General features: G+C 44.6%; 1 protein-coding gene across 4 annotated transcripts in view; it reads right to left on the bottom strand.

Moving 5' to 3' along the window:
- The window catches only part of ADAMTSL1 (ADAMTS like 1), a 478,676-nt gene that overhangs the window by 237,617 nt on the left and 213,757 nt on the right, over positions 1-27,302 (bottom strand). Inside the window, exons 1-2 of one of the 4 annotated variants that reach the window (XM_053371806.1) lie at positions 13,178-13,695; positions 11,050-11,228 (exon numbers count right to left, since the gene is read on the bottom strand). The exons of 2 other annotated variants lie outside the window; for them this stretch is intronic. In XM_053371806.1, the coding sequence (XP_053227781.1) occupies positions 11,050-11,088 (39 nt within the window). In that variant the 5' untranslated portion in view covers positions 11,089-11,228; positions 13,178-13,695. Of the gene's footprint in view, positions 1-11,049; positions 11,229-13,177; positions 13,696-27,302 lie in introns of those variants that run through there. One more of the 4 variants, XM_053371805.1, reaches the window with a different exon arrangement.

The following is a 27,302-nucleotide window of genomic DNA, read 5'->3' as shown; positions in this document are numbered from 1 at the left end:
GTTTTCAAAATGGAACAGGCAGAACATCTTACAACTAATCCAGAATGCGGCAGCTAGACTGGTGACTGGGAGCGGCTGCCGAGACCACATAACACCGGTCTTGAAAGACCTACATTGGCTCCCAGTACATTTCTGAGCACAATTCAAAGTGTTGGTGCTGACCTTGAAAGCCCTCAAAGGCCTCGGCCCAGTATACCTGAAGGAGCGTCTCCACCCCCATCATTCAGCCCGAACCCTTAGGTCCGGCTCCACGGGCCGTTCCGAGGGAACTTCTGGCAGTTCCCTCACCGTGAGAAGTGAGGTTACAGGGAACCAGGCAGAGGGCCTTCTCGGTAGTGGCACCCTCCCTGTGGAATGCTCTTCCATCAGATGTCAAGGAAATAAACAACTATCTGACTTTTAGAAGACATCTGAAGGCAGCCCTGTTTAGGGAAGCTTTTAATATTTGCTGAAGCATTGTATTTTAATATTCTGTTGGAAGCCACCCAGAGTGGCTGGGGAAGCCCAGCCAGATGGGTGGGGTATAATTATTATTATTATTATTATTATTATTATTATTATTATTATTATTATTATCATTACTACTACTACTACAAGAGCATTTGTGATGTGGCTAAGCTGAATCCAAGGGAGCAACCTTTTTAACTCTTTTCCTAACACTTTGCCTCCAAAAGATGTCTTTTCACTGCAAAAATCAGAGAACGATACAACCACCTTTCCCTTCTGCTCACCAAGCAGAAAGCAATGCGTTTCCTTTTACACACTTCACAACTACTCTGTTAGACCAATTTTTTTCTGAGGTGTCCATCCCTGCCCAAAGTCCTGATTGCCCTCCATGGCATCTCCTCTTCCCTTGAGCTCGTTTCCCCCCTTTCCTTCCAGCTCCCTCCCAAAGTTTAACCGCTCTCTGTGAGCACCTGTCAGGAGAGAAAATTCACACAAGCAAGTGTGACCTGAAGTCTGAAGATCAGGTTCTGTGGAGAAACCACAATTGTAGAGAACACTGGGTAGGCCCACCCTTTCCCATGCTTTGATTAAACTAAGTGGATTGATTGGCTGACATTTGCCCGCATAGGAAAAAGTGAAAGAAGGGAAAATAAGTAAATTCTCCAGGCTGTATTTCAGCACCAGAACAATAAAAGCCGTTATTACTTCTTTCATACCTTTTCATTTATGGTTCTATTGATGCAACACAGGAATTAAACACAACTCTATCGGACTTCAAACAGGGGGGTTAAGATTATATCCAACAAAGCAGGGAGGAGAAATCCAATACCCCCAACAGTACTTTTGTGTAGAAATAAAATGAGTTATATTTATTTTATGGGACAGTTTGGATTTATTGCATGTTGCACATAATCTCCGGCCTTATTTCTTCAGTTCTCCCGGATTTTATCTCAGGATGCCTTACGTTATCGCCCACCTCCTTCCTTCCACTGCGAAACTATTACTATTAATAATAATAAAAACCCCAAACCGCACTCAGTGCACCACCCTAATAAATGGTGGGAGCTTTGGAAGAAATTCCAAGTAGGTAATAAAGACAAAAATGGAAACTCGGCAAAAAATTAATGTAGTGTAGAATCAGGGAACATACCGCTTATTGCTTCTACACAAAAATAGCAGTCGGAACCCATTTATGAGGTATAATTCACAGGTGGTGAAGCTATTAGCAAGCGCTGCATATGCTTGCCACAGAGATGGAATAAATCTTGCACTCATACTTCTTGCACAGCTTTCTCGCTACTGTGTCTTGCATCCCACCCTTCTGATGATGAAGCTTTCTGATTTACCCACAACTATTTGGGGTTATTTTTACAATGAAATTAAAGCATGTTCTACTTCGGCGGTGGCGGCGGCAGCAGCAACGGTAGGGATGTGAAAGGAAACTTAAATCATTGTGCTGAAAGAAATTCGAAAAATGCCTATCAATTTACTAAGAATTGCAAAATGCATTCTGCAGACGCTACGGTCACTGCAACTGCATTTGGGACCAAAGTTCACTGCCATGCTGTCATTCTTGTGGGAATTTGCAAACAGCTAGTCTACAAAGCAGCCAGTATGACAGTGTTGACAGACTATCAGAACTGGAACCAGGGAAGATTCTGTTCCTTTGGGGATCTACCTGGATATCCTTGGGCAAAGATCTCTCAACCTTTTGCCTAATTTCATAGCTGACATATAGGCTTGCAAACCTGAAAAATTCAAAATCCTGGCACCTTGGCAGAGCTCAGAGGGTGGGGCCCACAGAAGAATACCCTGTTGTTCTCAAGATGCACAGCTATTACATGTGCTCACAAGTCTCCTGCCATCAAGGCATACAATACATGAATGGTATCAGCTCCCCACAGATCAACACAACACAATCCATTTGCATGCAGAACGCATAAGTCAAGACAACAATCACAGATGATGCTTCAACTCACACAACACACATATGCATTCTATGGCTAAGGTATGTGCCATATAGGAAATATACATGCACTTTCCATGCTCAGCCTCTCATTGTTAACACAAATGCACACACAAGGGACAAGACTGAGGGCACTTCAGTCTTGTCTCTATTCTGTCACATGCCGCTAAAGTTTGTACAATTAAAGCTGCTTTGGAGTTCTCACGCAACTAGCCAGCTTCTCCGAAAAGTCAGCCTTTTTGCTATCAGGAAAGTGAATGGAAATTGTGGGATCACATGTGCTTGACACAATGTCGCCTAACCAAGCTAATCAGAATTCTTGTTCAATAAATAGCTGGCATGGTCTAAACCTCCTCACAAACTTTGTGCAAACAGTTCAGGATGATTGCTGAATAAAAAGGTCATCCGAATGTGACCCGAGACCCAGTTTTTCTTCCCTCACATATATGTCGGAATCTCCGCTACGACCGAGCTGATAAAGCTTATCTTACAGAATCTCCTCCGACGATAATTCACGACCTGAGCCTTTGATGAGGCTCCAAGCACATTCCCATTACGCAGAGTATCAAAGCAGCAGAAGTGACGAGAAATATGAGCTACATGCTAAGGGTTTTATTACTAGGCTACGCAGACAGAAAAGAAATACATCCCCTCTCTGTGAGAGCAGAGAGCAACTGAAAAAACAAAGGAAACCGGAAACCAGTAAACATCACATCCGCCTCCCGTCTTCCGTCTTCTGTGACATTTCCAACAGTCTAGAATCTCTGGAATGCAAAACAGAGTCTTGTGACTCAAAGCACTGCACAGTGGCACAAACAGAAACTAACAATATACACTCACATTGCCTGAACCAGATGCCTGTATGCATGCTTGGTAGGGGCAGGGCCTTCTTGGTGGCTGCTCCCAGACTTTAGAATCCCCTCCCTAGAGAAGTTAGTTTGGCTCCCCACCCCCGTTGTCTTTCCGCTGGCAGGCGAAGACTTTCTTATTCCAACAGGCTTTGGGGAACTCACTTCTTTGAATGAAAGAGCTGGTGCTATTTTTATTATAATTATCTGTATGTTTTTAATAGACCTCAGAAAGAGCAAGAGTGAGATGCTGAATGATATTAATGCTTAATTGTTTTTCCTATTATTTCTTTTCTCTGTTTTAGCTGTTCCTATTTCATCTGTAATCCACCTTGAGTCCCATCCAGGTTTATAGTCATCACTGCTTCCTGTGGCAGAGAGTTCCATAGTTTAACCGTGTGAAGGAATGCTTTCTTTTATCTGAAATCTTCCAACATTCAGCTTCTAGTGATATGGGAGAGGGAGAAAATTTTCCCTCTATTCACTTAATCCATGCCATGTACAATTTTATAACCTGCTATCATGCCACCGCTTAGTCATCTGCCCTTTCATTCAAAACAGCCAGTTCCCCGAAGCCTGTGGGAATAAGCTCCCACATAAACAACATGTCAAGGAAATGAATCAATATATTTTCTATCAGCTGGGAATGTTTTATTGAGGTGCATTGGATCATAGGAGCTCACACCTGCAGTCTGCAGTGGTAACGCTTTGAGACAGGTTTCCTGTCTCATGTACTGTTTGCCCTGATATCTACACCCTTTAATAATCTATGCTAGACCTCTTTGATTGTCTTTAGTGACATATTTAAAGGTTTTCAGGATTCTTCCCATCACTGCTTCCTCAGATACCTCCTGCATAGCAGTGCTTTAGATCAGTGTTTCCCAAACTTTGGTCTCCAGCTGTTTCTGGATTACAGTTTTCATTGACTGGTCTTGCTAGCAAGGGGTGATGGGAGTTGTAGTCCAAAAACAGCTGGAGATCCAAGTTTGCGAAACACTGCTTTAGATAAACACCCTTTTGCCCAGTGGATATGCTTTTAATTTCCTGATTTTGAACTCAGGTGCAACAAAGATATCCGAGTGGCAGAGAGCACCAGATAAGTTTTGGACACGGCTGTCAAAACGGCGCAGTATTTTTGAACACGGATCATGTGCATAAACAAAGCCATTTGACTGCATGTGTAAAGAGCAGAGTACAGTGTGCACCTATTCAGCTGGCACAACTGAGTGCCGGTCGCATACACAAGTGAGTGATCATGGAAAAAGAACATGTGCGTTTTTGGAGCAAGCATTGGAAAATCGTTCTCTCCGCACAGCTATAAACGTAGAAACAGATGGGCAGTCTTAGAATGATAGACATATCTGCACACAAAAAGGGGGGGTGAAAAAAGAAAACTTTTCTGAGTTCAGCTGTAAAACAAGGAATTTAAGATTCAGTCCACAGGCTAATTGCACCAATGGTCATCCAAAACAGATAATAGAGGAGGAGAGCATGAATGGAATGGACTATTGTACTTGACTAGATTCCATGTATAAATTAGGAGGAGCAGGAGGAGGAGAAGGGGAAAGAAATTCTTGAGGGCAGGGGGAACCCATGTACTTTATTATCATTCCTAGTGTTACCCCTGAAACTATTACAATGGCAGGCAAGAGAGCTAAGGCCCCCTGAAAAGGAGCAGACAGCAAATGCAAATTTGATTCAATGACTCTTTGACAAGAAGTGGTTTGACTTCAAGTCAGGATGAACATGCATGTCAAAGAGCAGCCTAAGTCTCAGCCACATTCCCTTTGGGTGAGAAGACTGAAGGCTCCCTGTGTCTACTCTGCATTCTCTAAATGAACATAATGGGCCTTTTAACCCTCTTCGGGGTGTTTTTTTTTTTTTTTTGGCTCATTTCTTCGGCATGTAAAATCTATATAAGGAGCAAAGGCATCTCTTCTCACCCCACCGAAAAATACCTGGGTTTGTTGGTCCCTGTCATTGGAATTTTTGGGCTATGAATGTATGTCCATTTTGCAAGCCAAGGCCAAATTCTCCGCTGGTGCAAATCAATGGGGGTCAAATGAGGTCCAGTGGTCTGCATCTGATTCCTGAAGCATCAATATTAGTGGTTAGATTATGGCAGGCAAGCTCTTTCCATCCCTGTTACCTCATGTGAATCTCTTTCATCAACAGCCTCCCAACCTTATCAACCGCAATTTAAGCAGCAGGCTTTATCTGTGCATACACACCTCACAAGACAGGAACTCCATGCAATATCGATCAAGGTGTGGTTAAAAAAGAAATCTTTAGTATCTCTTATCTTCCACACACATAACCTCACAAAAAGAGAGAGAGAAAATCCCTGCATTTTTATAATAAAAACTTCATTGAATTGTTAGCCTACAACTCCTCATCCACCCCATGAAGGGTTTTTCTTTTCAGAAATCACACTCATTCCTCAATACAGTGGTACCTCAGCTTAAGTACTTAATTCGTTCTGGAGGTCCGTACTTAACCTGAAACTGTTCTCAACCTGAAGCACCACTTTAGCTAATGGGGCCTCCTCCTGCCGCCACGCCGCCGGAGTACGATTTCTGTTCTCATCCTGAAGCAAAGTTCTTAACCTGAAGCACTATTTCTGGGTTAGCAGAGTCTTTAACCTGAAGCGTATGTAACCTGAGGTACCACTGTATGTCCATCTGAGTGTGTCCAAGTGGCTTGAACTGGCCCAAGGTTATCTGTGAGCTTCATGGTTGAGGGGGACTTGAATCTGGGTCTTACAAGCCCAACCACAGTGCTACATAGGTTTTCATTCAGTTTTTCCGCATTCATAGAATGCCTCATGTATGCATTCTTGTGGATACTGAGGAAAATGTTCACCTCTGACAAATCTCAGTCACATAAATGTTTCTTCAATTAATTAGAACACCCCCCCACCCTTTTTTACAACTTATTTTTTATTTTTGGTGCATCTGGATTGGTAGTTTTTAAAACACACACACACATAATCTGCTACTGATATCTACTCACAAAAAGGGGCCTAATTTAGCATGTTCACTTTAAAGTCTGGAACTTTAAGCCTCCCCTTCCCCATTATGTACTTCATCAAGCAGGTTCCAGTTATTTCACAACTGATCTGGAGAAAGACTCATGCTGTGCCTTTTCTTGGTCACTTTCCTGTCTCTCCCCCCCCCCCTTTCATTTTTGGAGCAAGCGACTTGCAGAGCTGCACCTGTGCAGCTACTCAGAAGGAAACAGTAGTAGTCTGCTAATTCTTTTAGCAGAAGCTAAACCTGGCTACCTACCAATTCTCTTCAAGATTCCCTCCCCGCCAATTTTTGGCAATCTATATCAAATTAAGTGCATGTGCATGGAAACAATTGCAGAAATACATTGATTAATAAACCTGAATCCCCACAAGGAAGAACTGCATATGGGCAGAAAAACACGAGTATGTGTTTAACAACAACAATTACAACAACAATGGTGAAATTAAAAGCAACAAAGATGGCCACCTGGACAATCCTGCTCCCCAATGTCCTTATTTCTAAAATTAATTACTCGTTAGAATCTTGGTTTGCAAGTTCAGGCCCTGTTGCATAACAAAGCAATGAGATTTATTTTTATTTTAAAAACCTAATTAAAAATTATTGGGCTCAGTCCCCTGATAGGTCTTTGCAGTGTCAGGTACCTCCTTTTGTATGATGGTTTGTAGTTCTCGATCTGCATGCAGTGGGACTTTCAGAGGTTGAGCATGGCCAGCCCTCTTATGAGCACAGTGACTCAATGAACCAGAGAATGCTAAATCACAGCTCCACTCTTACTCAGAAAGAATGTGATGGGGCAGGAGAGACAGAACATCAATGCCTCCCTCCTGCTGCCTAGCCAGAGCTGGTGCAATATTTGCAGGGTTCCCCCGTCTCAACTCCTTTTTGCTGGTGGCAGCATATTTGCATATCAGCCACAATAAAGCCTACATTCCTATGAACTAACATATGTGAAGAGTTTCCACTGAACTCTGTGTCAGCATCACTGAAATATGGAATTTTTACAAGAATGAAGGAGGATGGAGGTCCTGGCACTCACGGGGTCAGTGGTGAAATCTAATGTCTGGAATTCTTTTGCTTCTAACCAGAGGTGGGTCTGGTAGACTTCTCCAAGGAGCTGGATGTGGCCCTGCTGCTGTTGCTGCTGCTGCCCTCAGCCAGATGCTGTGGCAGGCGGAATGCTAAATTATCTCTTGAGAAACTCAAACATATAGTCTTCACTTACTTCAGCGCCACTTCACACATTGCATTCTTAGGTGTTTAGTATATACTTCAAAGTATGCATGAAAAAATGCATGTATCCTGTGAGGACTCTCCATGGGAGTGTACTCTCAGTGGCTTCCGTTTCTTCTTGAGCGTGCTTGCTGTTGTTTAGTTGTTTAGTCGTGTCCGATTCTTCGTGACCCCATGGACCAGAGCACGCCAGGCACTCTTGTCTTCCACTGCCTCCCGCAGTTTGGTCACACTCATGCTGGTAGCTTCGAGAACACTGTCCAACCATCTTGTCCTCTGTCGTCCCCTTCTCCTTGTGCCCTCCATCTTTCCCAACATCAGGGTTTTTTCCAGGGAGTCTTCTCTTCTCATGAGGTGGCCAAAGTCTTGGAGCCTCAGCTTCACGATCTGTCCCTCCAGTGAGCACTCAGGGCTGATTTCCTTCAGAATGGATACATTTGATCTTCTTGCAGTCCATGGAACTCTCAAGAGTCTCTTTTAGCATAATAATAATAATAATAATAATAATAATAATAAAAATAAAATAATTTATTTATATCCCGCCCTCCCCAGCCGAAGCCGGGCTCAGGGTGGCTAACAACAATCAATAATTCAAAAGCATCAAAAGCCTTCTTTATGGTCCAGTTCTCACTTCCATACATCACCTCTGGGAAAACCATAGCGTGCACCTGGTGACAAAAACAGGTTTGTGCAAAGGATATTAGCATTTCAGGGTGTAAATCATTTGTCATCAACATACTCCCAAAGTGGAATCAGATTCTGCCCATCTGATTCCAGGGAATAAGTCAGTGTTCACAGCAGGATTGTCAGCATAATAAGGGCAGCCACCAAGGGACCCAACATGTTCTGTGCTTACATTCACACCTTTTCACAATCTGATTGCTTTCTATTTACAGCTGTTCCAGTGTCGTTCCCCTCCTCCCCTTCCTGGCCATGTGCTTCTTCCTGACTATTGTGACCCTAGCCAATTGGGGCAATCATATCATCAACAGGATGACATCATGATTTGGCTGTATGATTACGCGACAAAGCCCATTCAGAGTGAGGACAGGGCGCATTGCCCTTACTCTGGCTACGCAGACACATCTGCTGCTGTTTGTACCCCTGACAAATCAACTGAAAGTGGTCTCTTGTTGCTAAAGTCTTATCTGATACCTTGCAGCCACAATGCTGTGTGTGCTGTTCTGGTCCCCAACTGGCATGTGGTGAAGATGTGAGGATTTGAATGCCAGGATAAAGAACTGATGCATTCTACACTACTACTGCAGACCACACAATAACTGCCTTTTCTGGAACTATGACCCATTATTTTTTACAGGATGAAAGTACTGAAGACGATGGCTCTAGGGAAGTGGATGTACCACGGCAAACACATAATCAGAGATTAAAAACCTTAACCTAGGATGTGGACCTTGGTGAAAGCAGCAGAGCAATTACTCCAGCACACAGCAGGATGGCTTTTGATCAAACTGGGCTAAGCTGCCCCTTCACTTCCCATTTTGCATTATGCAGAAATATGAAAAAATGGTGATATTCAGACCAGAGGTAGAGTGAAGTAAAGGATTAGGGAGGCGTCTGGAACTTCCGCACTCCATCTGACTATTCAGACTCTGAGCATCTCTTGTAGTAGGGGAAAGGGGGCTTGCAAAACAAGGCTGTGAAGAGTGGGGGCAACACCATCTAAAATGAATGCACACGTTTGGCCTACAGCAAGAATGGGGAACCTGTGTCCCTACACAGATGGGCTACAAATCCCATAAGCCTTGACCATTGGCCATGTTTGCTGGGACTGGGACTTCTAGAGGACCACAGGTTCCCCATCCTTGGCTTGGAGGATGGAAACCCCAGGTACTTATCCCGCTGTACCTATTTTGCTCACATAACCACAATCCATTCAGGTTTTTGACTTTCAGTCTCTAGGGACTCATGTACGCCAGCTTCCCAGGCTCCCAGTTGCAGCACGTAACCAGTAGCACGGGAAATGTTCACAGAAAAATTGCAAAACCTTTCCCCTCCGAGACATGTCCTATGCTCATCCTGGGAAGACAGCCATGAAAACCAAGGCTCCTGTCTGCTTTGTGTGATCTATATGTGGGCTGACTCATTCAGAGTACTGAGGAGGTGATAGTTTTTCCCCCTGATCCATGCATACAGAGGTGTCTGCAAGTGTCAGCTACAGTCTATTCTCCAGCAAATCCATAGTGACAGCTCTACATACATGGAAGTTATCAGGGATATGCTAGAATTGACAGCAAACACTCCCCCCCCGAAATGTGGGCCTGCACGAATAATGAATAAAGTGAGGGTTACAGGGCCCAAATTTAACAGTGAATGATGCGGTTGAGGCCCTTCAGAATAGTGCCCTGACTGGCTTACCTGGAGGCAGGCAACAGTGATGGCACTGCTAGGTGGCTGTGTTCAGCCCCCATTTTAACTCCTCACAGCCTTCAAAAGGCATGCTACCTCAAGTGAATTGTGGGAGACTGAAATGGTGCCTAGACTAAACCACCCAGTGCTGCTTCGAGTGCCAGACTGGATTAAAAAAACACACACACATAAAAACCCAGCAACCCAAAAAAACCAGGCCACCCACTCACAGCCTCCTTTTGCTCTTAAAACTGGGCCCCTACCCCACTGTTTTATTAATGATTGGGGCAGACATCTACCAAAGAGAGGGATCTGCTTCTGGTGCTTCTGGTGTGGCCCTCATCTGACATCGCAAGCCGCTTGGGGATCAACAGGTATGTGTGTACTCAGCTCTGATACCTTCCTAGTTGACTTTACCCAGGTAGCTGTGCATACTTAATGTAACCTTGTTTTTTTTTTTTTTTGTTTCTTGTTGCAAGCCACACCTGCAAGGCAAAGGTGACCTTTTTGTGTGCAGTGCTATGCAGACCAGAACTAAAAGCCAAGCACAATATGCTTCATTCTCCCACATAAATTAATGCTGAGCTGAAGTTGGGTGACTTACTTTAAAGGGAGGAGGCAGAGATCTGCAGGTTTCTATAATCTATATCCTGTTCTTGGTGTCCCTCCATAATTCACTCATTCATCACACTTGATTTAGGGGAACTCTTTTAGAAGAGGAACGGAAGTCATGATTCACACGAACACACACTCCATAAGTGCTAGCTTATTAATCCCCTAATTATGTCCTCTCTTATCTTCAACTCTCTTTTAAATTTCTTGTTCCATCTCATTCCACCCATAAAGATCTTTGAAACCAAACAGTGAAGCAGAAAGTTGCCAGCCTGCCAAAATGCATATATTAATTTGCAGGGGGAGTGTAACATAGTCTTCCCCATCACTCATCATTTTATTGTGCTTTACTCGGTGTGCTTTGAAATGCATTGGGGCAAGAAAATATTTTTTAAAAAAAACAGTGCATTGTTTTGAGTACCTTTGAGATTGCATCTCTCCCATCCTCTTTTCCCCTATAACTTACCTGCAGGCACAAATTAAGTTTTATTTGGTGGTGAATGGGGAAATCTATTTAAAAGAGAGAAAAGAATCCCAGTCAACTCACCCAACTCAAACTGGTATATAGCATTAAAGAATAATGCATAATGGTTGGCAGCAGAGAGTACTATTTATTTTAGTGAACTGAGAAATGAGTGCCTAATTCACATGTAATGGAGATTTGGTTTAGGTATGTTCTGAGGATGAAGCCAAATCACGCTGCTTCAACTCTTGCTTCAGTCAGTCCTAGAATACCAAAAAAACAAAACAAAGTTTTCCAGTCGTGTATAAAGCGGGGATCAATTTTAAGAGAGAAAGGGGCATGTGATTGAGGCAGGGTGAACCAGTCTGTTGCCCACAATCTCTCACTCACAGCTTATTGGGGCTGGCAGTGGGGAGGTATGCTGCGGGAGAAGGAGGGTTTAGCACCCCTTTTTGCTCTCAGAAACTGGCTCTTGGTGGATTAAAATTGCACGATTTGGCAGGGCAACGCAGAGTAACAATTATGCAAGTCTAACGCAAGCATGCTCCAAATATAATACTCTTTCTCTTGCTGCTGGGATGAATCCAGAAAGGAAGAAAGAGCCTCACTCTTTTGACTTGCAGAGCAATAAGCTTACAAATCACTATTGCATAATGCGCACAGCCCTTTACAGTGTAAAATAAGCAAAAGACAGGCCCCTGCCCCAAGGAGCTTTCAAACGACCCCTTTATTATAGAAGTGGTGGATGGAAGTGATTATTCAGTGGCAAGAGAAATTGCTGATGTGTTCTGGCACTGAAAACAGGTTCTGGGGGTAAAAAGCCCCGGATAAGCCTGACCAGCTACCCATTCCTGCCACATTTATACTAGTGATTTGTAATAGTTTACACATTTTATCTTAAAAACAAATGTTGATATGCACAATGAAATAATATGTGCATAACTAGTGCAAAGATTTGCGGACAGTGGCATGTACAATATCATGCACAACACTTGTTGGCAAAAAAAATAAGTTTGCCCATAAAAGTGATGGTTGGTATAAGCAGTAGAGCTGGCAATAATTACAATGACAAACAGTAACCCGGTTTAGGATAAGCAGCCATCTGTAGGAAAGTATTTACAGTGCAAGTGAAGTGCAGAGTCATATCCCTGTCACAGAGAAAGAGTGAGTCAGCAATAAACTTTCAAATATTTCGTGGACCTTAGTGTGCAATAGCAAGTTTAATTCGTATTTATAGACAGACTGGATTTTCCTTGAACCACACCAGAAACAGTACTATTGACGTTCAAATATCATTTCTGACCCCCCACCCCCTTGCAATCCTTTGTGCAATCCTTCACACGGACAACTCCATTCCTGGTCCCGGACCAACTTTAGCTCTTGTTGCAAAAAGATCAGCATGAACGAGTCAATTATTCCAAATCACCAGAAGTGATTTGGAAAAACAAACAAACACAAAAGACACGCGCAGCATGCAAGAGTATATCTTTTCAAGATTGTGAGCGACGCTTTTGGGAACGTGAGGGAGGGTAGGGAGGAGGGGTAGTAACCCACGGGGGAGACTTTGCAACGGAGCCTTCCCTTTTAACACCCCCAAACCCCCAAGCCCAAGAGTCCAAGTCGCAAAAGAATTTCACCCGTCATTCAGTTTAGGGAAGCCTCTTATCTGAAAAGTTTCGTCTGGCTGAAGTAACGCGCGCTTAAGATCATCAAACGGACAGGATCCCTGGCACCGTGGAGAGGGAAGAGGCAGCTAAGTTTGCGCGAGAATCTTGCAGCGATCAGAGATCAGCGCGCTACTGCGGAAGCAGGGCTAGATCCTTCAGTCGCTTGCGGGACCTGCTTTTCTCTCCCTCTCAAAGAGTGGGCGAAATAGTTTTTTTAAGAGGAGGGAAAAGAACGGCATCCCTTCTAGAAAGAATCCCAGGCACATCCTTGACCACTGAACTGGATGTCAGGAGTGTGGGTTTCCCCTCCAAGACCCAGAAGTTTCAGGGGCTGCCTATCCACACCAGAGGCGAGCCCAACTCTCTGTACCTGCCCTTTAAGCCACTGCCACCTAACGGGACCTGCCCTGCGAGGCTGGAACCTCTGCGAGAGGAGCAGCCTCGCCGCGCGCTCTCCCCGCCTAAGTTCTCCAGTCATTGCAAGGGAGGAGAGACCATCCTGCGGCCGCCGCTGCTTTAGTAAAAGAGAAGGAAAAGGCATTTACCAGGAGCAGGGAAGCCAGGAGCAGAGCGCCAGCTGTTGCCCGGCGGCACCATTCCATGCTTGGATCCTTGCCGGGATCTCAGTCGGTCAGGCAGAGGCACTGAGTGAGCGGCTGCGGCTGCTAAGCGGCTCTCCTGCCTCGCTTGCCTGCTGTCAGGCTCGGCGCAGCAGCAGCAGCAGCAGCGGTGGCGGCGGGGCGCTAGCGCTTGAGCCGCTGCCTCTCCGCTTCCATCCGCCGCGCTCACGTTTCCTGAGCGAGGACTGGGCGAGAGCAGGGGCTGATCTGCATGGAATCTCTCTCCGAACAGGCAGGCAGCCAATCAGGCTCGGGCTAATCAGACATGCCGAATAACAAAAGGGGGAAAGGGGGTCCCGGACAAGGATAACTGGGAGAAGGAAGGAGGGAGAGGGGTGGAAGGAGAGAGGGAGCGTGGCAGAGCTTGGAGAGGAGGAGTGCTTTGCTTGGAAGCTCTGGCATAGTTCGTTGCTTGCGTTTAGGAACCAGCAAGGTAGCTCTTAGCTCGCTTTCTGCCCGCACATTGTTCCGTTCAGGAGGGGAAACTTAATCCCTGTCAATATATAACACATGCCGTTAAGGGGGACGCGAATCAGAAGAGGCAGAAATCTTTCAGGGAGGAAAATAAATCATCCTCCAAATATGCTCCCGTGCTCTTTGTAGGCACACGTACTGAAACAAAAAACAAAAAACCCCAAAACCATGGCAGGCCAGCCAGCCAGCCAGCCATAAAGAAAGCTTGCTTGTCCAAAGGTATATAAATTTGGGGCTGGCCCTCAGTACGCACCAGCACACCAATCGTGGATGGGAGCTGGTTGTTTCGTGAAGAGGTTCATCTCGAAAAAGTGACCCTGGAGATCAAAGGGTCAAGAAGCAAGAACAATCCATATCTCGACAAGGTGGCAGGAAAGGGAAGGAACGAGACCATAAGTGCAGTCCATGGGTGCTCTTTAGTAGATTCTTTCCGGGGTGGGTTCATTGCAAAGGAAATGTCTAGCACACACATTATTTACATAATACAACATGGAGTGTTTACATGTTTACTAGGCTGTGCCCTTTCTTGCTCTACTCACCAAACCCACCGCCCTGCAATTTCCCTCACATCAACCTCCCAGAGCATCCCCTTTCCTGCAACTACTAAACTCACTTTTTGCCTTTCCAACCCAATTTCTGAAGCCACTTCTATTCCGCAGCCCTACTTTGCACCCCTGTTTTCTGCAGATGGTGACAGCAGCCACGAAATTAAAAGAGGCCTGCTTCTTGGAAGAAAAGCAATGACAAACCTAGACAGCATCTTGAAAAGCAGAAACATCACCTTGCCAACAAAGGTCCGTATAGTTCAAACTATGGTTTTCCCAGTAGTGATGTATGGAAGTGAGAGCTGGACCATAAAGAAGGCTGATCGCCAAAGAATTGATTCTTTTGAATTCTGGTGCTGGAGGAGACTCTTGAGAGTCCCATGGACTGCAAGAAGATCAAACCGATCCATTCTGAAGGAAATAAGCCCTGAGTGCTCACTGGAAGGACAGATCCTGAAGCTGAGGCTCCAAGACTTTGGCCACCTCATGAGACGAGAAGACTCCCTGGAAAAGACCCTGATGCGGGGAAAGATAGAGGGCACAAGGAGAAGGGGACGACAAAGGATGAGATGGTTGGATAGTGTTCTCGAAGCTACCAGCATGAGTTTGACCAAACTGCGGGAGGCAGCGGAAGACAGGAGTGCCTGGCATGCTCTGGTCCATGGGGTCACGAAGAGTCGGACACGACTAAACGACTAGACAACAACAACAAAATTCACCTTCCCCCTCCTACCCATGCCTTCTCCTCCTTGCCTCTCCTTTTGTGTAACCTCCTCTTGCACACAGACCCCTCACACACATTGCAACCAGTAAGCACCCTTTCCATCTTCTGTCCAATTAGGAAACCACCCTCTCCTCTTCTCCAGACCCTTTCTTGCTCCTGCCTTCCTCTTCATCTCCACTCCCATGCCTGCTACTCCTTCCTTTTTTTGAAAACCCTTCTGCACCTCCAATTTCCCCTTCAAGCCCCTTTTCCCCTTCCTCCTCCTCCTTTTCTCAAATCTCTCTTCCACACAATCACCACAATCTCTATGCCTTGTCCTCTTGCCTGTTCTGCAGCCCCCTCTGAGCACACACCCCTCGAGACATTTACGTACCCTGCTCTCCCCACACATATATCTGTCGCTTCAATGAATCCATACGTTATACAGGGACCTTGCTGCCTTGGTATAAAAACCCAAGGAAATCCCTCAGCTTTTTAGAATATGTTCTGGTGGACAAGAGGAGAAATGACCATTGGGAGGAGTGCAGAGTGAAGAAATGCCATGGTGCATCTAGAACAGTGTATAAGGATGTGGGTGGCGCTGTGGTCTAAACCACTGAACCCCTTGGGCTTGCCAATCATAATTTTGGTGGTTCGAATCCCTGCAACGGGGTGAGCTCCCATTGCTCTGTCCCAGCTCCTGCCAACCTAGCAGTTCGAAAGCACACCAGTGCAAGTAGATAAATAGGTACTGCTATGGCAGGAAGGTAAATGGCGTTTCCATGCGCTCTGGTTTCCATCACGGTGTCCCGTTGCGCCAGAAGCGGTTTAGTCCTGCTGGCCACATGACCCAGAAAAGCTGTCTGTGGACAAACGCCGGCTCCCTTGGCCTGAAAGCAAGATGAGCACCACAACCCCATAATCGCCTTTGACTGGACTTAACCATCCAGGGGTCCTATACCTGTTACCTTTATAACAGTGAAACCAGATGCCTTCATTTGCCCCACCTGCAATAATACATGTCTCTCCCGTATTGGTCTCTACAGCCACTGCAGGTGCTGTAACTCTCCAATGCTTTGACTTTACCCCCAATGGCGCACTCTTCCATTGTCTCTGAGGCAGACAGATGACAACAACAGCAATTCTAGTAAGTCACTTTATCTGGGCTGAAATGAGATCCATACTGAGATAGGCGCATGAAAGCTTCTACCACAATAAGGCTGCAATCTTAACCCCACTAACCACAGAGTAAGCCCTACCAAACAAAATTGGAGTTAATTTTGAGTAGAAATGTATAGGACTGAGCTGTTCTTTTGCCACAGATTTGGTAATATACTTCATCAGAAAACTGGGTGGGAAAATGCACAGATGGAAAGATTAAAAGGTCTTAAGAGAACTACTGTTATAGGATTGGTGGAGTGGGGTGCCTAGTCTGGGTTTTTATACCTGCAAGATGGGATTCTGTTGGAAGATGCTGCTTAAGCAGTCAGATACACATCAGTGTTCCTACGCACACTTATGTCCACTAGTATACAAGTAGCATACAAGTTTATGAGTTCTTTTCAATAAAATAGGCCTATGCCTGTAAACCCATACTTGCAATAAAACCAAGGCAAAGATTCTCTTCTGCAAAACTCCCCAAAGGCAGGTAAATCATCATCTGCAGCTAATTAAACTGGAGTCTGCATGTGCGCAATTGACAGAACCATCATTGTCCTGTGCGTTGAAGTCAACAGGAATTTTGCATGCAGAAAAAAATGTCAGAAGAAATATATTAGTAGCTGTCAAACGGTGTTGCCTGCAGCCCTCAGACACATAATTTGTCAGCGGGTGTTTTTTTAAAAAAGATTTATATTTAATAAATAGCGCAACTATCAAATGTAAGAGCTCTGCAGTTGAACACAACTCTGTGCAACACACCCCTGGCTTTAAACTTTTGAGCTGGTTCAGACATAACATTTTCCAGACACAGGATGATTACTTCTAGAATGGTTTCCATTACCAGGCACATGTACGAATATGTTGTGAATCATGCTTATACCTTCCCACCCTCATACCTGTCTCTCTCTCTCTGTAAACAGATGGCGGAATTGCTTTGGCTCACCACAGTACCGCGATTATGGTTTAACAACTTATAGAACACAGCTAAGGTGTTCTGCCCATTGCAGAAAGACCAAATGAGGTCTGAAGAGATGTGGCAATTATAGGGAGCATGTTGTGCGGCATTTTCCTCCAGCTTTTACCACCGCGAGGCCACCCATAGTGCTGGTGCTAATTTTACACCCAGTTATGTTAGTTGACTGTAAAGAAGGCTGATCGCCGAAGAACTGATTCTTTTGAATTATGGTGCTGGAGGAGACTCTTGAGAGTCCCATGGACTGCAAGAAGATCAAACCGATCCATTCTGAAGGAAATCAGCCCTAAGTGCTCACTGGAAGGACAGATCCTGAAGCTGAGGCTCCAATACTTTGGCCACCTCATGAGAAGAGAAGACTCCCTGGAAAAGACCCTGATGTTGGGAAAGATGGAGGGCGCAAGGAGAAGGGGACGACGGAGGACAAGATGGTTGGACAGTGTTCTCGAAGCTACCAACAAGAGTTTTACCAAGCTGCAGGAGGCAGTGGAAGGCAGGAGTGCCTGGCATGCTCTGGTCCATGGGGTCACGAAGAGTCGGACACGACTAAACGACAACAACATGTTAGCCGAAACGCAATCAGGTAAAAAGACAAAGCGGCAATGCTAGTGAAATTAAGGGTAAAAAAAACTGAAGGCGACTGAGGCTGCTTTGATTGCATAGGGCCTCTGTTTCGATGTTTAGCATTTCTAGATAGAGAAACTTTGTCTCTCTCCAGGGAATCAGTCAGCACTGAGCCCAGAGTGGTCAAGCAGCCTGACTCATCACATGACAGCTCCACCCTCAGGGCAGACTTTTGGTCTAAGTGCTCTGGAGACAAAAAGGTCCTGGGTGAGGAGAACACTTTGAAACAGAGGGGGGGCATATCTTAGTGTAGGGCACACATTTTCTTCACACATTCTGTCAGTCATTTTGATGAGACCTTAGAGAAGCTTCTAAATTAGTCGCTCAAGAGTTTCCCCTCCTTTCCAGTGGTTATTTTCTTCTTGATTCTAATGAAGATCCTTATTTAGTTAAAAAAGGAACATCCACAGGTGGGGAGGATAGTCTGGAGTTGTGGGATCATCACAAAGCGACACAAAACTGATTCCCCATCATGAGTCTGGATGGGCCCTTGCCTTTGTTCCTTTGCTTTTCGGCTTTCAGATGTTGGAACTGAAGCTGCCTGGTTAGCCATGCCTCCGGCCTACAGCAAGTTTATGTGAAATGAGCGCAGAAGCAAGAGCGGGTGTCAGAACTGTCTGATGCATCACTCTAAGCTCTACAGATTTAACAATGCTTGATTTAAAAACCACCTGCCATGATAGGAGAAAGCTGTTAGCATCAAATGTGCTCTATAACTGGTGAAAATAGTGAAGTGAACTTTGGAGTTGATCTCCCTGGAGAGAATCACTTATAGTTTTCACTTTGGAACCCACCTGTCTCTTTCTGAAAGCTGCACATTCTTATTTTCTCAGTGTTTTCTTTAAACGTTTTTGCTGTGATGTTAACAGTTGTTATTAAATTGCCACTCACTATCCATTAGTAAGCAATTAGTGAGCATAGTGCATTAGAGTTCATGCTTATAATCATGGTTTGCATTTATTTGTTTTTGTTTTTATTGGAAGCTGCTCAGAGAACGTGTGTTATTGGACATCATAGAAATGTTGTAAATTAAACAAAGAAACAAATGCTGGGTGGATATTTACACAACACTAAGCTGATATAGATGGAAAGGGTGCTTTGACAAATGCTCTGGTTCGCCAGAAGCGGCTTAGTCATGCTGGCACATGACCCAGAAGCTGTACGCTGGCTCCCTCGGCCAGTAAAGCGAGATGAGCGCCGCAACCCCAGAGTCATCCGCAACTAGACCTAATGGTCAGGGATCCTTTTACCTTTACCTTAAAAAGGGATGCGGGTGGTGCTGTGGATTAAACCACTGAGCCTAGGGCTTGCCAATCAGAAGGTCGGCGGTTTGAATCCCCTTGACGGGGTGAGCTCCCGTTGCTTGGTCCCAGCTCCTGCCAACTTAGCAGTTCAAAAGCATGAAGTGCAAGTAGATAAATAGGTACCGCTCCGGCGGGTAGGTAAACGGTGTTTCCGTGCACTGCTCTGGTTCACCAGAAGCAGCTTAGTCATGCTGGCCACATGACCCTGAAGCTCCCTTGGCCAATAAAGCGAGATGAGCGCCGCAACCCCGGAGTCAGCCACGACCGGATCTAATGGTCAGGGGCCCCTTTACCTTTACCTTAAGCTGATACAGATGGAAATGGTGCTTTGACAAATGGGAATGTGTGTGTGTGGAACAGAAAGGGCAAAGAAGCCTTTGCCAACCTGGTGCCCTCACCTCCAGACATTTCAGACTACAACTCTGTACTTGGTGGGACTTAATAGTCCAAGATTTCTGGAGGGCACTGGGTTTGTGAAGGCTAGTGCAAAGAGAGGTGGGAGAAATTCGTTGATTGTGAAAGTTGTGCAAATGAAAGGTGATGAGACTGAAATGACCATATGGATCATTATAGAAGAAACTCATCTTTGCACGAGAGATCATCGGAAGCATGCCCAAAGACAGTGTGGTGCCCTCCAGGCCTGCTTGGATTCCAAGACCCTCTACCAGCATGGTCAATAATAAAGGATGATGGAAATTGCCATCCATCATGGAAACCATCATGTTGGCTATCCCTAAGATAGTCTTTTAACTCTAACCATATTTACATAAAAATAAGGGACGCGGGTGGCGCTGTGGGTAAAACCTCAGTGCCTAGGACTTGCCGATCGCATGGTCGGCGGTTCGAATCCCCGTGGCGGGGTGCGCTCCCGTTGTTCGGTCCCAGCGCCTGCCAACCTAGCAGTTCAAAAGCACCCCCGGGTGCTAGTAGATAAATAGGGACCGCTTACCAGCGGGAAGGTAAACGGCGTTCCGTGTGCTGCGCTGGCTTGCCAGATGCAGCTTGTCACGCTGGCCACGTGACCCGGAAGTGTCTGTGGACAGCGCTGGCTCCCGGCCTATAGAGTGAGATGAGCGCACAACCCTAGAGTCTGGCAAGACTGCCCGTACGGGCAGGGGTACCTTTACCTTTACCTTAAAGTTCTTATGGGTTTCACAGGATCTCACATCAAAGCAAATGCATTGAACTTAGATTAGCCACTTATCCTCCTTAAGTTATGGACCAAGAGCTGAACAATGCACACATCAGGTTCACGAAAGGTGGCAAAATCCTACTCTATTCTTCTGAAGGGTGTTGTGTGTATGGATTCTTTGTTCACATGGTAGCCAGTTCTGAGTTATTATAGCTCAGAGGTTTTATGATGTCATCAAGATGGCAAAAGCAATCTTTTTCTGATTTAAGCTATAATGTGATCTAAGTGTTGGTCAAATATGATAGCATTGCAAGTAACATTATTAATAAATTGCTGTTATTCTTTCATGGGTAAAATAACAAAGATATTTTTGTGGGACCATGGACCCACTAGATGAAAAAAGCATGCGGCCACAGAAGTGACCTCATCTGGCTGAGAACACACTGTCCACTTCTGTGCTGAAATAGCAAATGTAAGAACCGTGTCACCTTAAATCCCCATGGAAGATGTTGCCAAAAGCAGAAGAAATCAGAAACCACCAAGCAGCTTTAAACCTTGTAAAATTACCTTCAGTGCAATTCCATCATAAGTGCCGCAGCCTGTTTATGATGAAAATAAAGTTTGTGTGCTATGATCACCAAACGGTAACTATTGAATTTATTACAGCTACAGAATCTAACACAAAGGAACACCTTTTTGAATATCTTGAATTAGCAAAAATGACTGAGACAATTAGAAGACAGCCAACTCAAAGGTATAAAAAAGAATGGGGAATTTATAAAGAATACTTAACTAAACATTGTCCACAAGTGAAAACCTGGACATGTTTTGTCTAAACTCTGCAATTTGTAAGTTAGAGAAAGAATACATGAGATAAAAGAAAAGAAAATGCACATAAGGAATATTGAAGCAGTGATGATAAAAAAGGGGGGGGGGATGAACCCTTAATGAGGAGATGGGAAGCCATATGGAGAAATTAAGAAATTGTGAATTAAATACAAGTCTTCTTTGGGAATTTAAGGATTTATACATATTTGTTTATTTGGTAATTTGTTGTTCCTTTTGTATTTTATTTGGAATGTATAATTTTTAACATGTAAGAAAATCAATAAATTTTCTCTGAATCATATAGCAAAAAAAGAAAAAAGAAAAAATGCACACCAGATGGGAACCTTGCCCTTCTAGAATTTATGAGGTTAAGTGTCTTTTCTGTGAGAGACAAACCAATTAGTTACGTGAAAAGATGAAATGTGGGTGTTCATTACAAATGCAAGTGTGTTCCATAGTAAGGAAAGGCGTCTCCTTATCAGGTCTGAAAAGACATTCACAGAGAAGACACTGCACATTGGGGTGGACTTCTGAAAAGTATAAGCAGACTTTTGCCAAGATGCAGTTTTGCTGAATGGATTTATTTTGGTTAAGCTTATTCTTCAGGACTGAAACATAACAATTCAAAATGAACTAATCCCCCAGGCAGGCCCCACAAATAACCCAGAGATGCATTTTAAATAAAAGGACACATTCTACTCATGTAAAAACACGCTGATTCCTGGACAATCTGCAGGCTGGATTGAGAATGTGATTGGGCCGGATCCGGTCCCCGGGCCTTAGTTTGCCTATCCATGTGCTATGAGTTCTGTGCTCTTGGTTTAGTCTGGCTGAAACTGGTAAATCCCAAGGATGGCTTGCTTGAGCTATGTGCATTAATATCACACACACACACACACACACACACACACACACACACAAATATTCTGTAATGTTTACTGGATCCTCTGCAAACATGGTAATGTGGAAAAAGTTCCTTGAACATGGAAAGCTCCAATTCATTTGTTTGAATAGGATTACTCTAGATTGACTCTGTTGAAACTATAATCAGCAGGTGCCCTAACAAAGAGACCACACCACCAGCTAGTCTCACTGCATCTTCCAATGTTAAGAGTTTTGTTAATAGGTTAGCTACTAAAATAAGCAGGGTTTCAGTATACATCTTTTAATTAAATGTTGTTTATATTGTCAAGAGTGGAGAAATAAGATTGAAAACAAGGCAGCCCTGTCTGCATGCTGATAATTTATGCCAGGATTGTGGTTTAAGAAGAAAATTTCATTTCATGACATTTCATGTCAAAAGGGGGATTTGGAGCCAAAAAAATAATTTTCATTAAAATAAAAAATAATCTGCTTGGGGCATATTCTAACTTGATGACATTCATCTGCTATGGATTTTGAATTTAGTGGCAAGTTTCTTAAAGCGCAACATTTAGTATGTGTTGATCAGGCCAGGAAAATGCGTATAGATTTGCCTGTACATGCCGCTTTAAAGATACTGCTGTGCTGAAAATGTCTATCATTTCCAATGAATAAATAAGAAAATGAATTTGAAAATTATGAAAGAGGGGAGAAAATTTCAGTGAAACTCCCGTGGATAGGAGGTTGGCTTTTCTTGTTTCAACTACCTTACTTTTCAGGTGGCTGAGAAATTTTGAGTATTGCTCCTCTCATTCTATAAATTATCACTCTAGTGGTCTGCATTTTGCAGTCATCCTAGATATCTGAACTTCCAGTAAACCCTATTGTGCCCTTTTCCCTCTAAGAATGGGAAGCTATCTACTAGGCTGCTGATCAGTGTTTTGAAAGTAATATTAATAAAAAATCATTAAAAAACAAATCAGTGTGGAAATATTTTTTTTTTTAAGGTAAAAGGAAGAACTTGTTTTGAAAACAAAATCAGCAACTGCACTGATCTCAGGCGCTTGTTAGTCAAGACTCCCTAGCATAGCTGTCAACTGTTCCCTTTTTTAAAGGGAAATTCCCTTATTCCAAATAGGATTCCTCGCAAGAAAAGGGAAAGTTGACAGCTATGCTCCCTAGCTTCCCACATAACTTCAATAAAACCCAGGGGACAATATCAGATGATATTGTCTCCTATATGTCTGCCCCCTCCCCTTGCCCCACAAAAGTAAGCAGGGCACCCGGGGAGGCTGCAAAACACTGAATACACACAGCGGTGGAGGAAGCCGCTCGGGCGCTTGGGGAGGCGTGCCCAACGATGGGGTGAGCTGTCCAGAGGGGCGGGGCACACTGCAGGGCCTCCAGAGTCTCCCTACAGCTGCCCTACAGCTGGGAAGGAGGCAGTGGGAGGACCGTTTGGGGCAGCGTGGAGCCTGCGGGCGCCCAAGCCACCGTCTCACTCCCAGGAGAGACGCATGGCTCAGGTGTGCTGCAGGCCCCACGGTGAGTGCTGCCCAGCATTTTGTCACCCCCCTCAGTGGTGACACCTGGGGCGGCCCGCATCCCCCTTCCTCCGCCCCTGAATACACACGCTAGCCTTGGCCACCTTGCAACAAGGAGCTAAGCTCGTAGCCCCATATCCACTGAAAGTATGAAGCAATTCTACCCTGCAAATGAAGCAGTAAAGCAGAAGCCACTTTTGTAGTGGAAGAAAACTTTCGAGCAAATGGAGGACAGGTTTTGGCACAGCACTACCTTCTTATCTCAGTCAGCGTAGCACTGGCTGTTGTGTGCTTCCTACATTTACTGGGTTGATGGATTATAGGGCTGCTGTTTAATGATAACGGTCTGTTTTATACAAGGGTTTCTTGCTGGGGTTTCTTTGTGCTTTACTTCTGCCGGTTCCCTTCTTTTCCAGCATGTTGGCTCTTCTGCCTCATTTGAAAGCGAGCTCTGCATATTGAATTGTGCTTGGTGAAGCAAGAGAACCGGGGAGCCCACAGACCCACCAGAAACTGCCGGGCCCCCACCCCTGAGACCCACTAGAAACCACTGTGTAAAAGAGGGAACTTGAAATCAATGCAGTGGGCAGGCTTCTGGCACCCCATCCAAATCATTCTCTCCAATACGTGAGAAAGGAGAAGAGGTAAAGCTGTTTTATATTACCATGCATTAAGAACTCCTTGTCCATGTAAAGGGAAAGTTAAATAAGGGAGCCATATGGTGATAAACCCCAATAAATAATGTTTGAAATATTAACCAACTTTGACATTTTTTTTCTTGTAGGGATATAAATCCTTTACAGTTCCCTCCAACCCCAAAAATGCATGTTGGATGTTATAGATTTGTACCCACACAATGTAACTCCCCCTCTCCCAGATATGAAAGTGTTGGGGAATTTCAAGAAGAAGAAGAAGAAGAAGAAGAAGAAGAAGAGTAGTAGTAGTAGTAGTAGTAGTTTGGATTTGATATCCCGCTTTATCACTATCCTAAGGAAAGCAGCTAATATTCTCCTTTCCCTTCCTCCCCCACAACAAACACTCTGTGAGGTGAATGAAGCTGTGATGCTTCAGAGAAGTGTGACCAGCCCAAGGTCACCCAGCAGCTGCATGTGGAGGAGCGGGAAATTGAACCCGGTTCACCAGATTACAAGTCCACTGCTCTTTACCACTACACCACACTGTAGAGTACTCTGGCAAAGGCATGAGATACCATTCAGATAGTAGCTTGCAATGAGCAAAGCACTGTGTATATGCTATACAAATAAACAATCTCCCACATTTTGAACAAAATAACAGGCAGTGTTCAAGTCTTTAGAACATGCTAGATGGTAAATATATAAAAAAGGTAAAAGTAAAGGACCCCTGGACAGTTAAGTCCAGTCAAAGGTGACTATGGGGTTTCGGCACTACTCTTGCTTTCAGGCTGAGGGAGCCGCCGTTTGTCCGCAGACAGCTTTCCGGGTCATGTGGCCAGCAGGACTAAACCGCTTCTGGCACAATGGAACACTGTGACGGAAACCAGAGCACATGGAAACACCGTTTACCTTCCCGCCGCAGTGGTACCTATTTATCTACTTGCACTGGTGTGCTTTCAAACTGCTAGGTTGGCAGGAGCTGGGACAGAGCAACGGGAGATCACCCTGTCGCGGGGATTCGAACCTCCGACCTTCCGATCGGCAAACCCAAGAGGCTCAGTGGTTTAGACCACAGCACCACCCGCATCCTGGTAAATATATACAGCCATTTATCAAGTGTTGCTATGGCATGGTGCATATGCAATCACTTTGTAAGCTGATTATCTGCACTGTCTTGCAACGTGGTGAGAACAACTTTGCAGTTCCCCTGTGTCCCTGGGTTTCTGTTCAGCTGCAGCAGTCTGATCAGGTCAGTCTCCTCACCAGGACAACTGGAGTTCTATGCACAATGGGGTGAGGTACCACCAGGTCATTTATATGCCCGAAAGTTAAGAAAGTATTAAATCATAGGGGTTGGGCTGGAAGCGGCATTGTGTTAGGATATGAAATGCATTAAGATGAAGATCATGCACACTGTGGAGCTAATTCAGCACCACCAGTGCAGTTTGAACACATCTATAAATGCGACATATGCATTGTCGTTGTACTTCTTTCTGATTTTGATACTGCATTTGTAAATTTTGCTATTTACTGGAAGCATTGAAGTTCCAGTATTATTATTTTTTAATGGCCCTGTTTTCAAAGAATAGTAAGGACCAAAGGAGACAGGTGGGCAAACAGGAAACAATAGTGATATATGATTTTTCTGGGGGTGGGATTTGAGATAGGGGCATGAACATTGGGACCCTCCCCTCCAAATAGCCCGGAAGTGAAATATAAAATCCATGGATGGTTTGATTCCACCCTTTCCCTGAATGTTTTTAAAGCATCTTAATAACCATATACACTAGGTACTTTATTTTTTCACATCCAAATCACGGAGTTCTGCATACATGTCTGGAAAATATATGCAACACTTCAGCGACGCATGCCAAGCTACAAGACCAGCAAGCAAGTTCAGGTCCAGTATTAGGTGTGAATTCAATCCATACCTTTATATGTGATGGGGGGGGTGAGGAATAAGTTCTATAACTTCAGTAATTTTTCAGGACACCACAGTTCTCCCTTTATCAGCTCTTTTGGTGCACTTTGTCAGTTTGACCCAATATGGGTTAATGAATTTTCTTTTTTCTTTTAAAGAGAAATAATTAAACTTAAACTTCAGGGAGTTAGAAATTAAGATGCAGCTGCTTCCTGATGTGAGGAAATCTTTCACAGAATCTGAACAAGACACTGCCAGGTCAGTATAGGCCCCACTTATAGGTATTAGAGAAACAAACTTTTAGAAAGCCTTAGGTCAGCAGAAATGTTTCCTTTTCACTTTTTCGTGGAATACATTTGCCTTGCCGATTTTTTTAACTCGTTCACTGCTCAACTTTCCCTTTCAGAATGAACCAGCGGAAATACAGTGGTGCCTCGGGTTAAGTACTTAATTCGTTCCGGAGGTCCGTTCTTAACCTGAAACTGTACTTAACCTGAAGCACCACTTTAGCTAATGGGGCCTCCCGCTGCTGCCACGCCGCCGGAGCCCGATTTCTGTTCTCATCTTAAAGCAAAGTTCTTAACCTGAGGTAATATTTCTGGGTTAGTGGAGTCTGTAACCTGAAGCGTATGTAACCAAGGTACCACTGTAATGAAATCACCCAGGCACATCAAAATAAGTCTGCAACACTGCCTATACTTGTTTTATTGTTAAAAGGTGGGGGAAGGAAACCATTTTTCTTTCTTTCAAGGGTGATATGGGGTAACGTGCAGCAGAATGAGAGCCTTTTCCTTTCCTCTCTTACCTTCTTTCACCCTGTTTCCTTTTTGGTGAATGGGTGGAAATGAGGGGTGTTGCATGACAATGCTCTGAGCCATTGGGGTGCCATGCAACTGGCAACTCTCTCCATGGCCTTTTCAGTAAGGTTGTGGAGGGAGGGATGTTGCTGGATGCTGGTCAGAGGTGCTTGGGGTACATCATCAGATAACCAGCCATTCTCATGCTGGTTTCTCCCAGTGGGAAAGGCCACTGTTGAAAGAGGCAATATGCAACGCTATAGGGCAGCAAACTTTTTCAGCAGGGGGCCGGTCCACTGTCCCTCAGACCTTGTGGGGGGCCAGACTATATTTTTTTTGGGGGGGGTACGAATTCCTACGCCCCACAAATAACCCAGAGATGCATTTTAAATAAAAGCACACTTTCTACTCATGTAAAAACATGCTGATTCCTGAAGCGCCCGCGGGCCAGATTGAGAAGGCGATTGGGCCGGTTCTGGCCCCCGGGCCTTAGTTTGCCTACCTGTGTGCAATGCTTTTCAAAGCTGAGCAGGGCATCTCCTTCCAGG

Source organism: Podarcis raffonei, chromosome 17, assembly GCF_027172205.1.
Source record: "Podarcis raffonei isolate rPodRaf1 chromosome 17, rPodRaf1.pri, whole genome shotgun sequence".
Taxonomy (NCBI): domain Eukaryota; kingdom Metazoa; phylum Chordata; class Lepidosauria; order Squamata; family Lacertidae; genus Podarcis; species Podarcis raffonei.
This window is presented reverse-complemented; position numbering and strand designations above follow the sequence as displayed.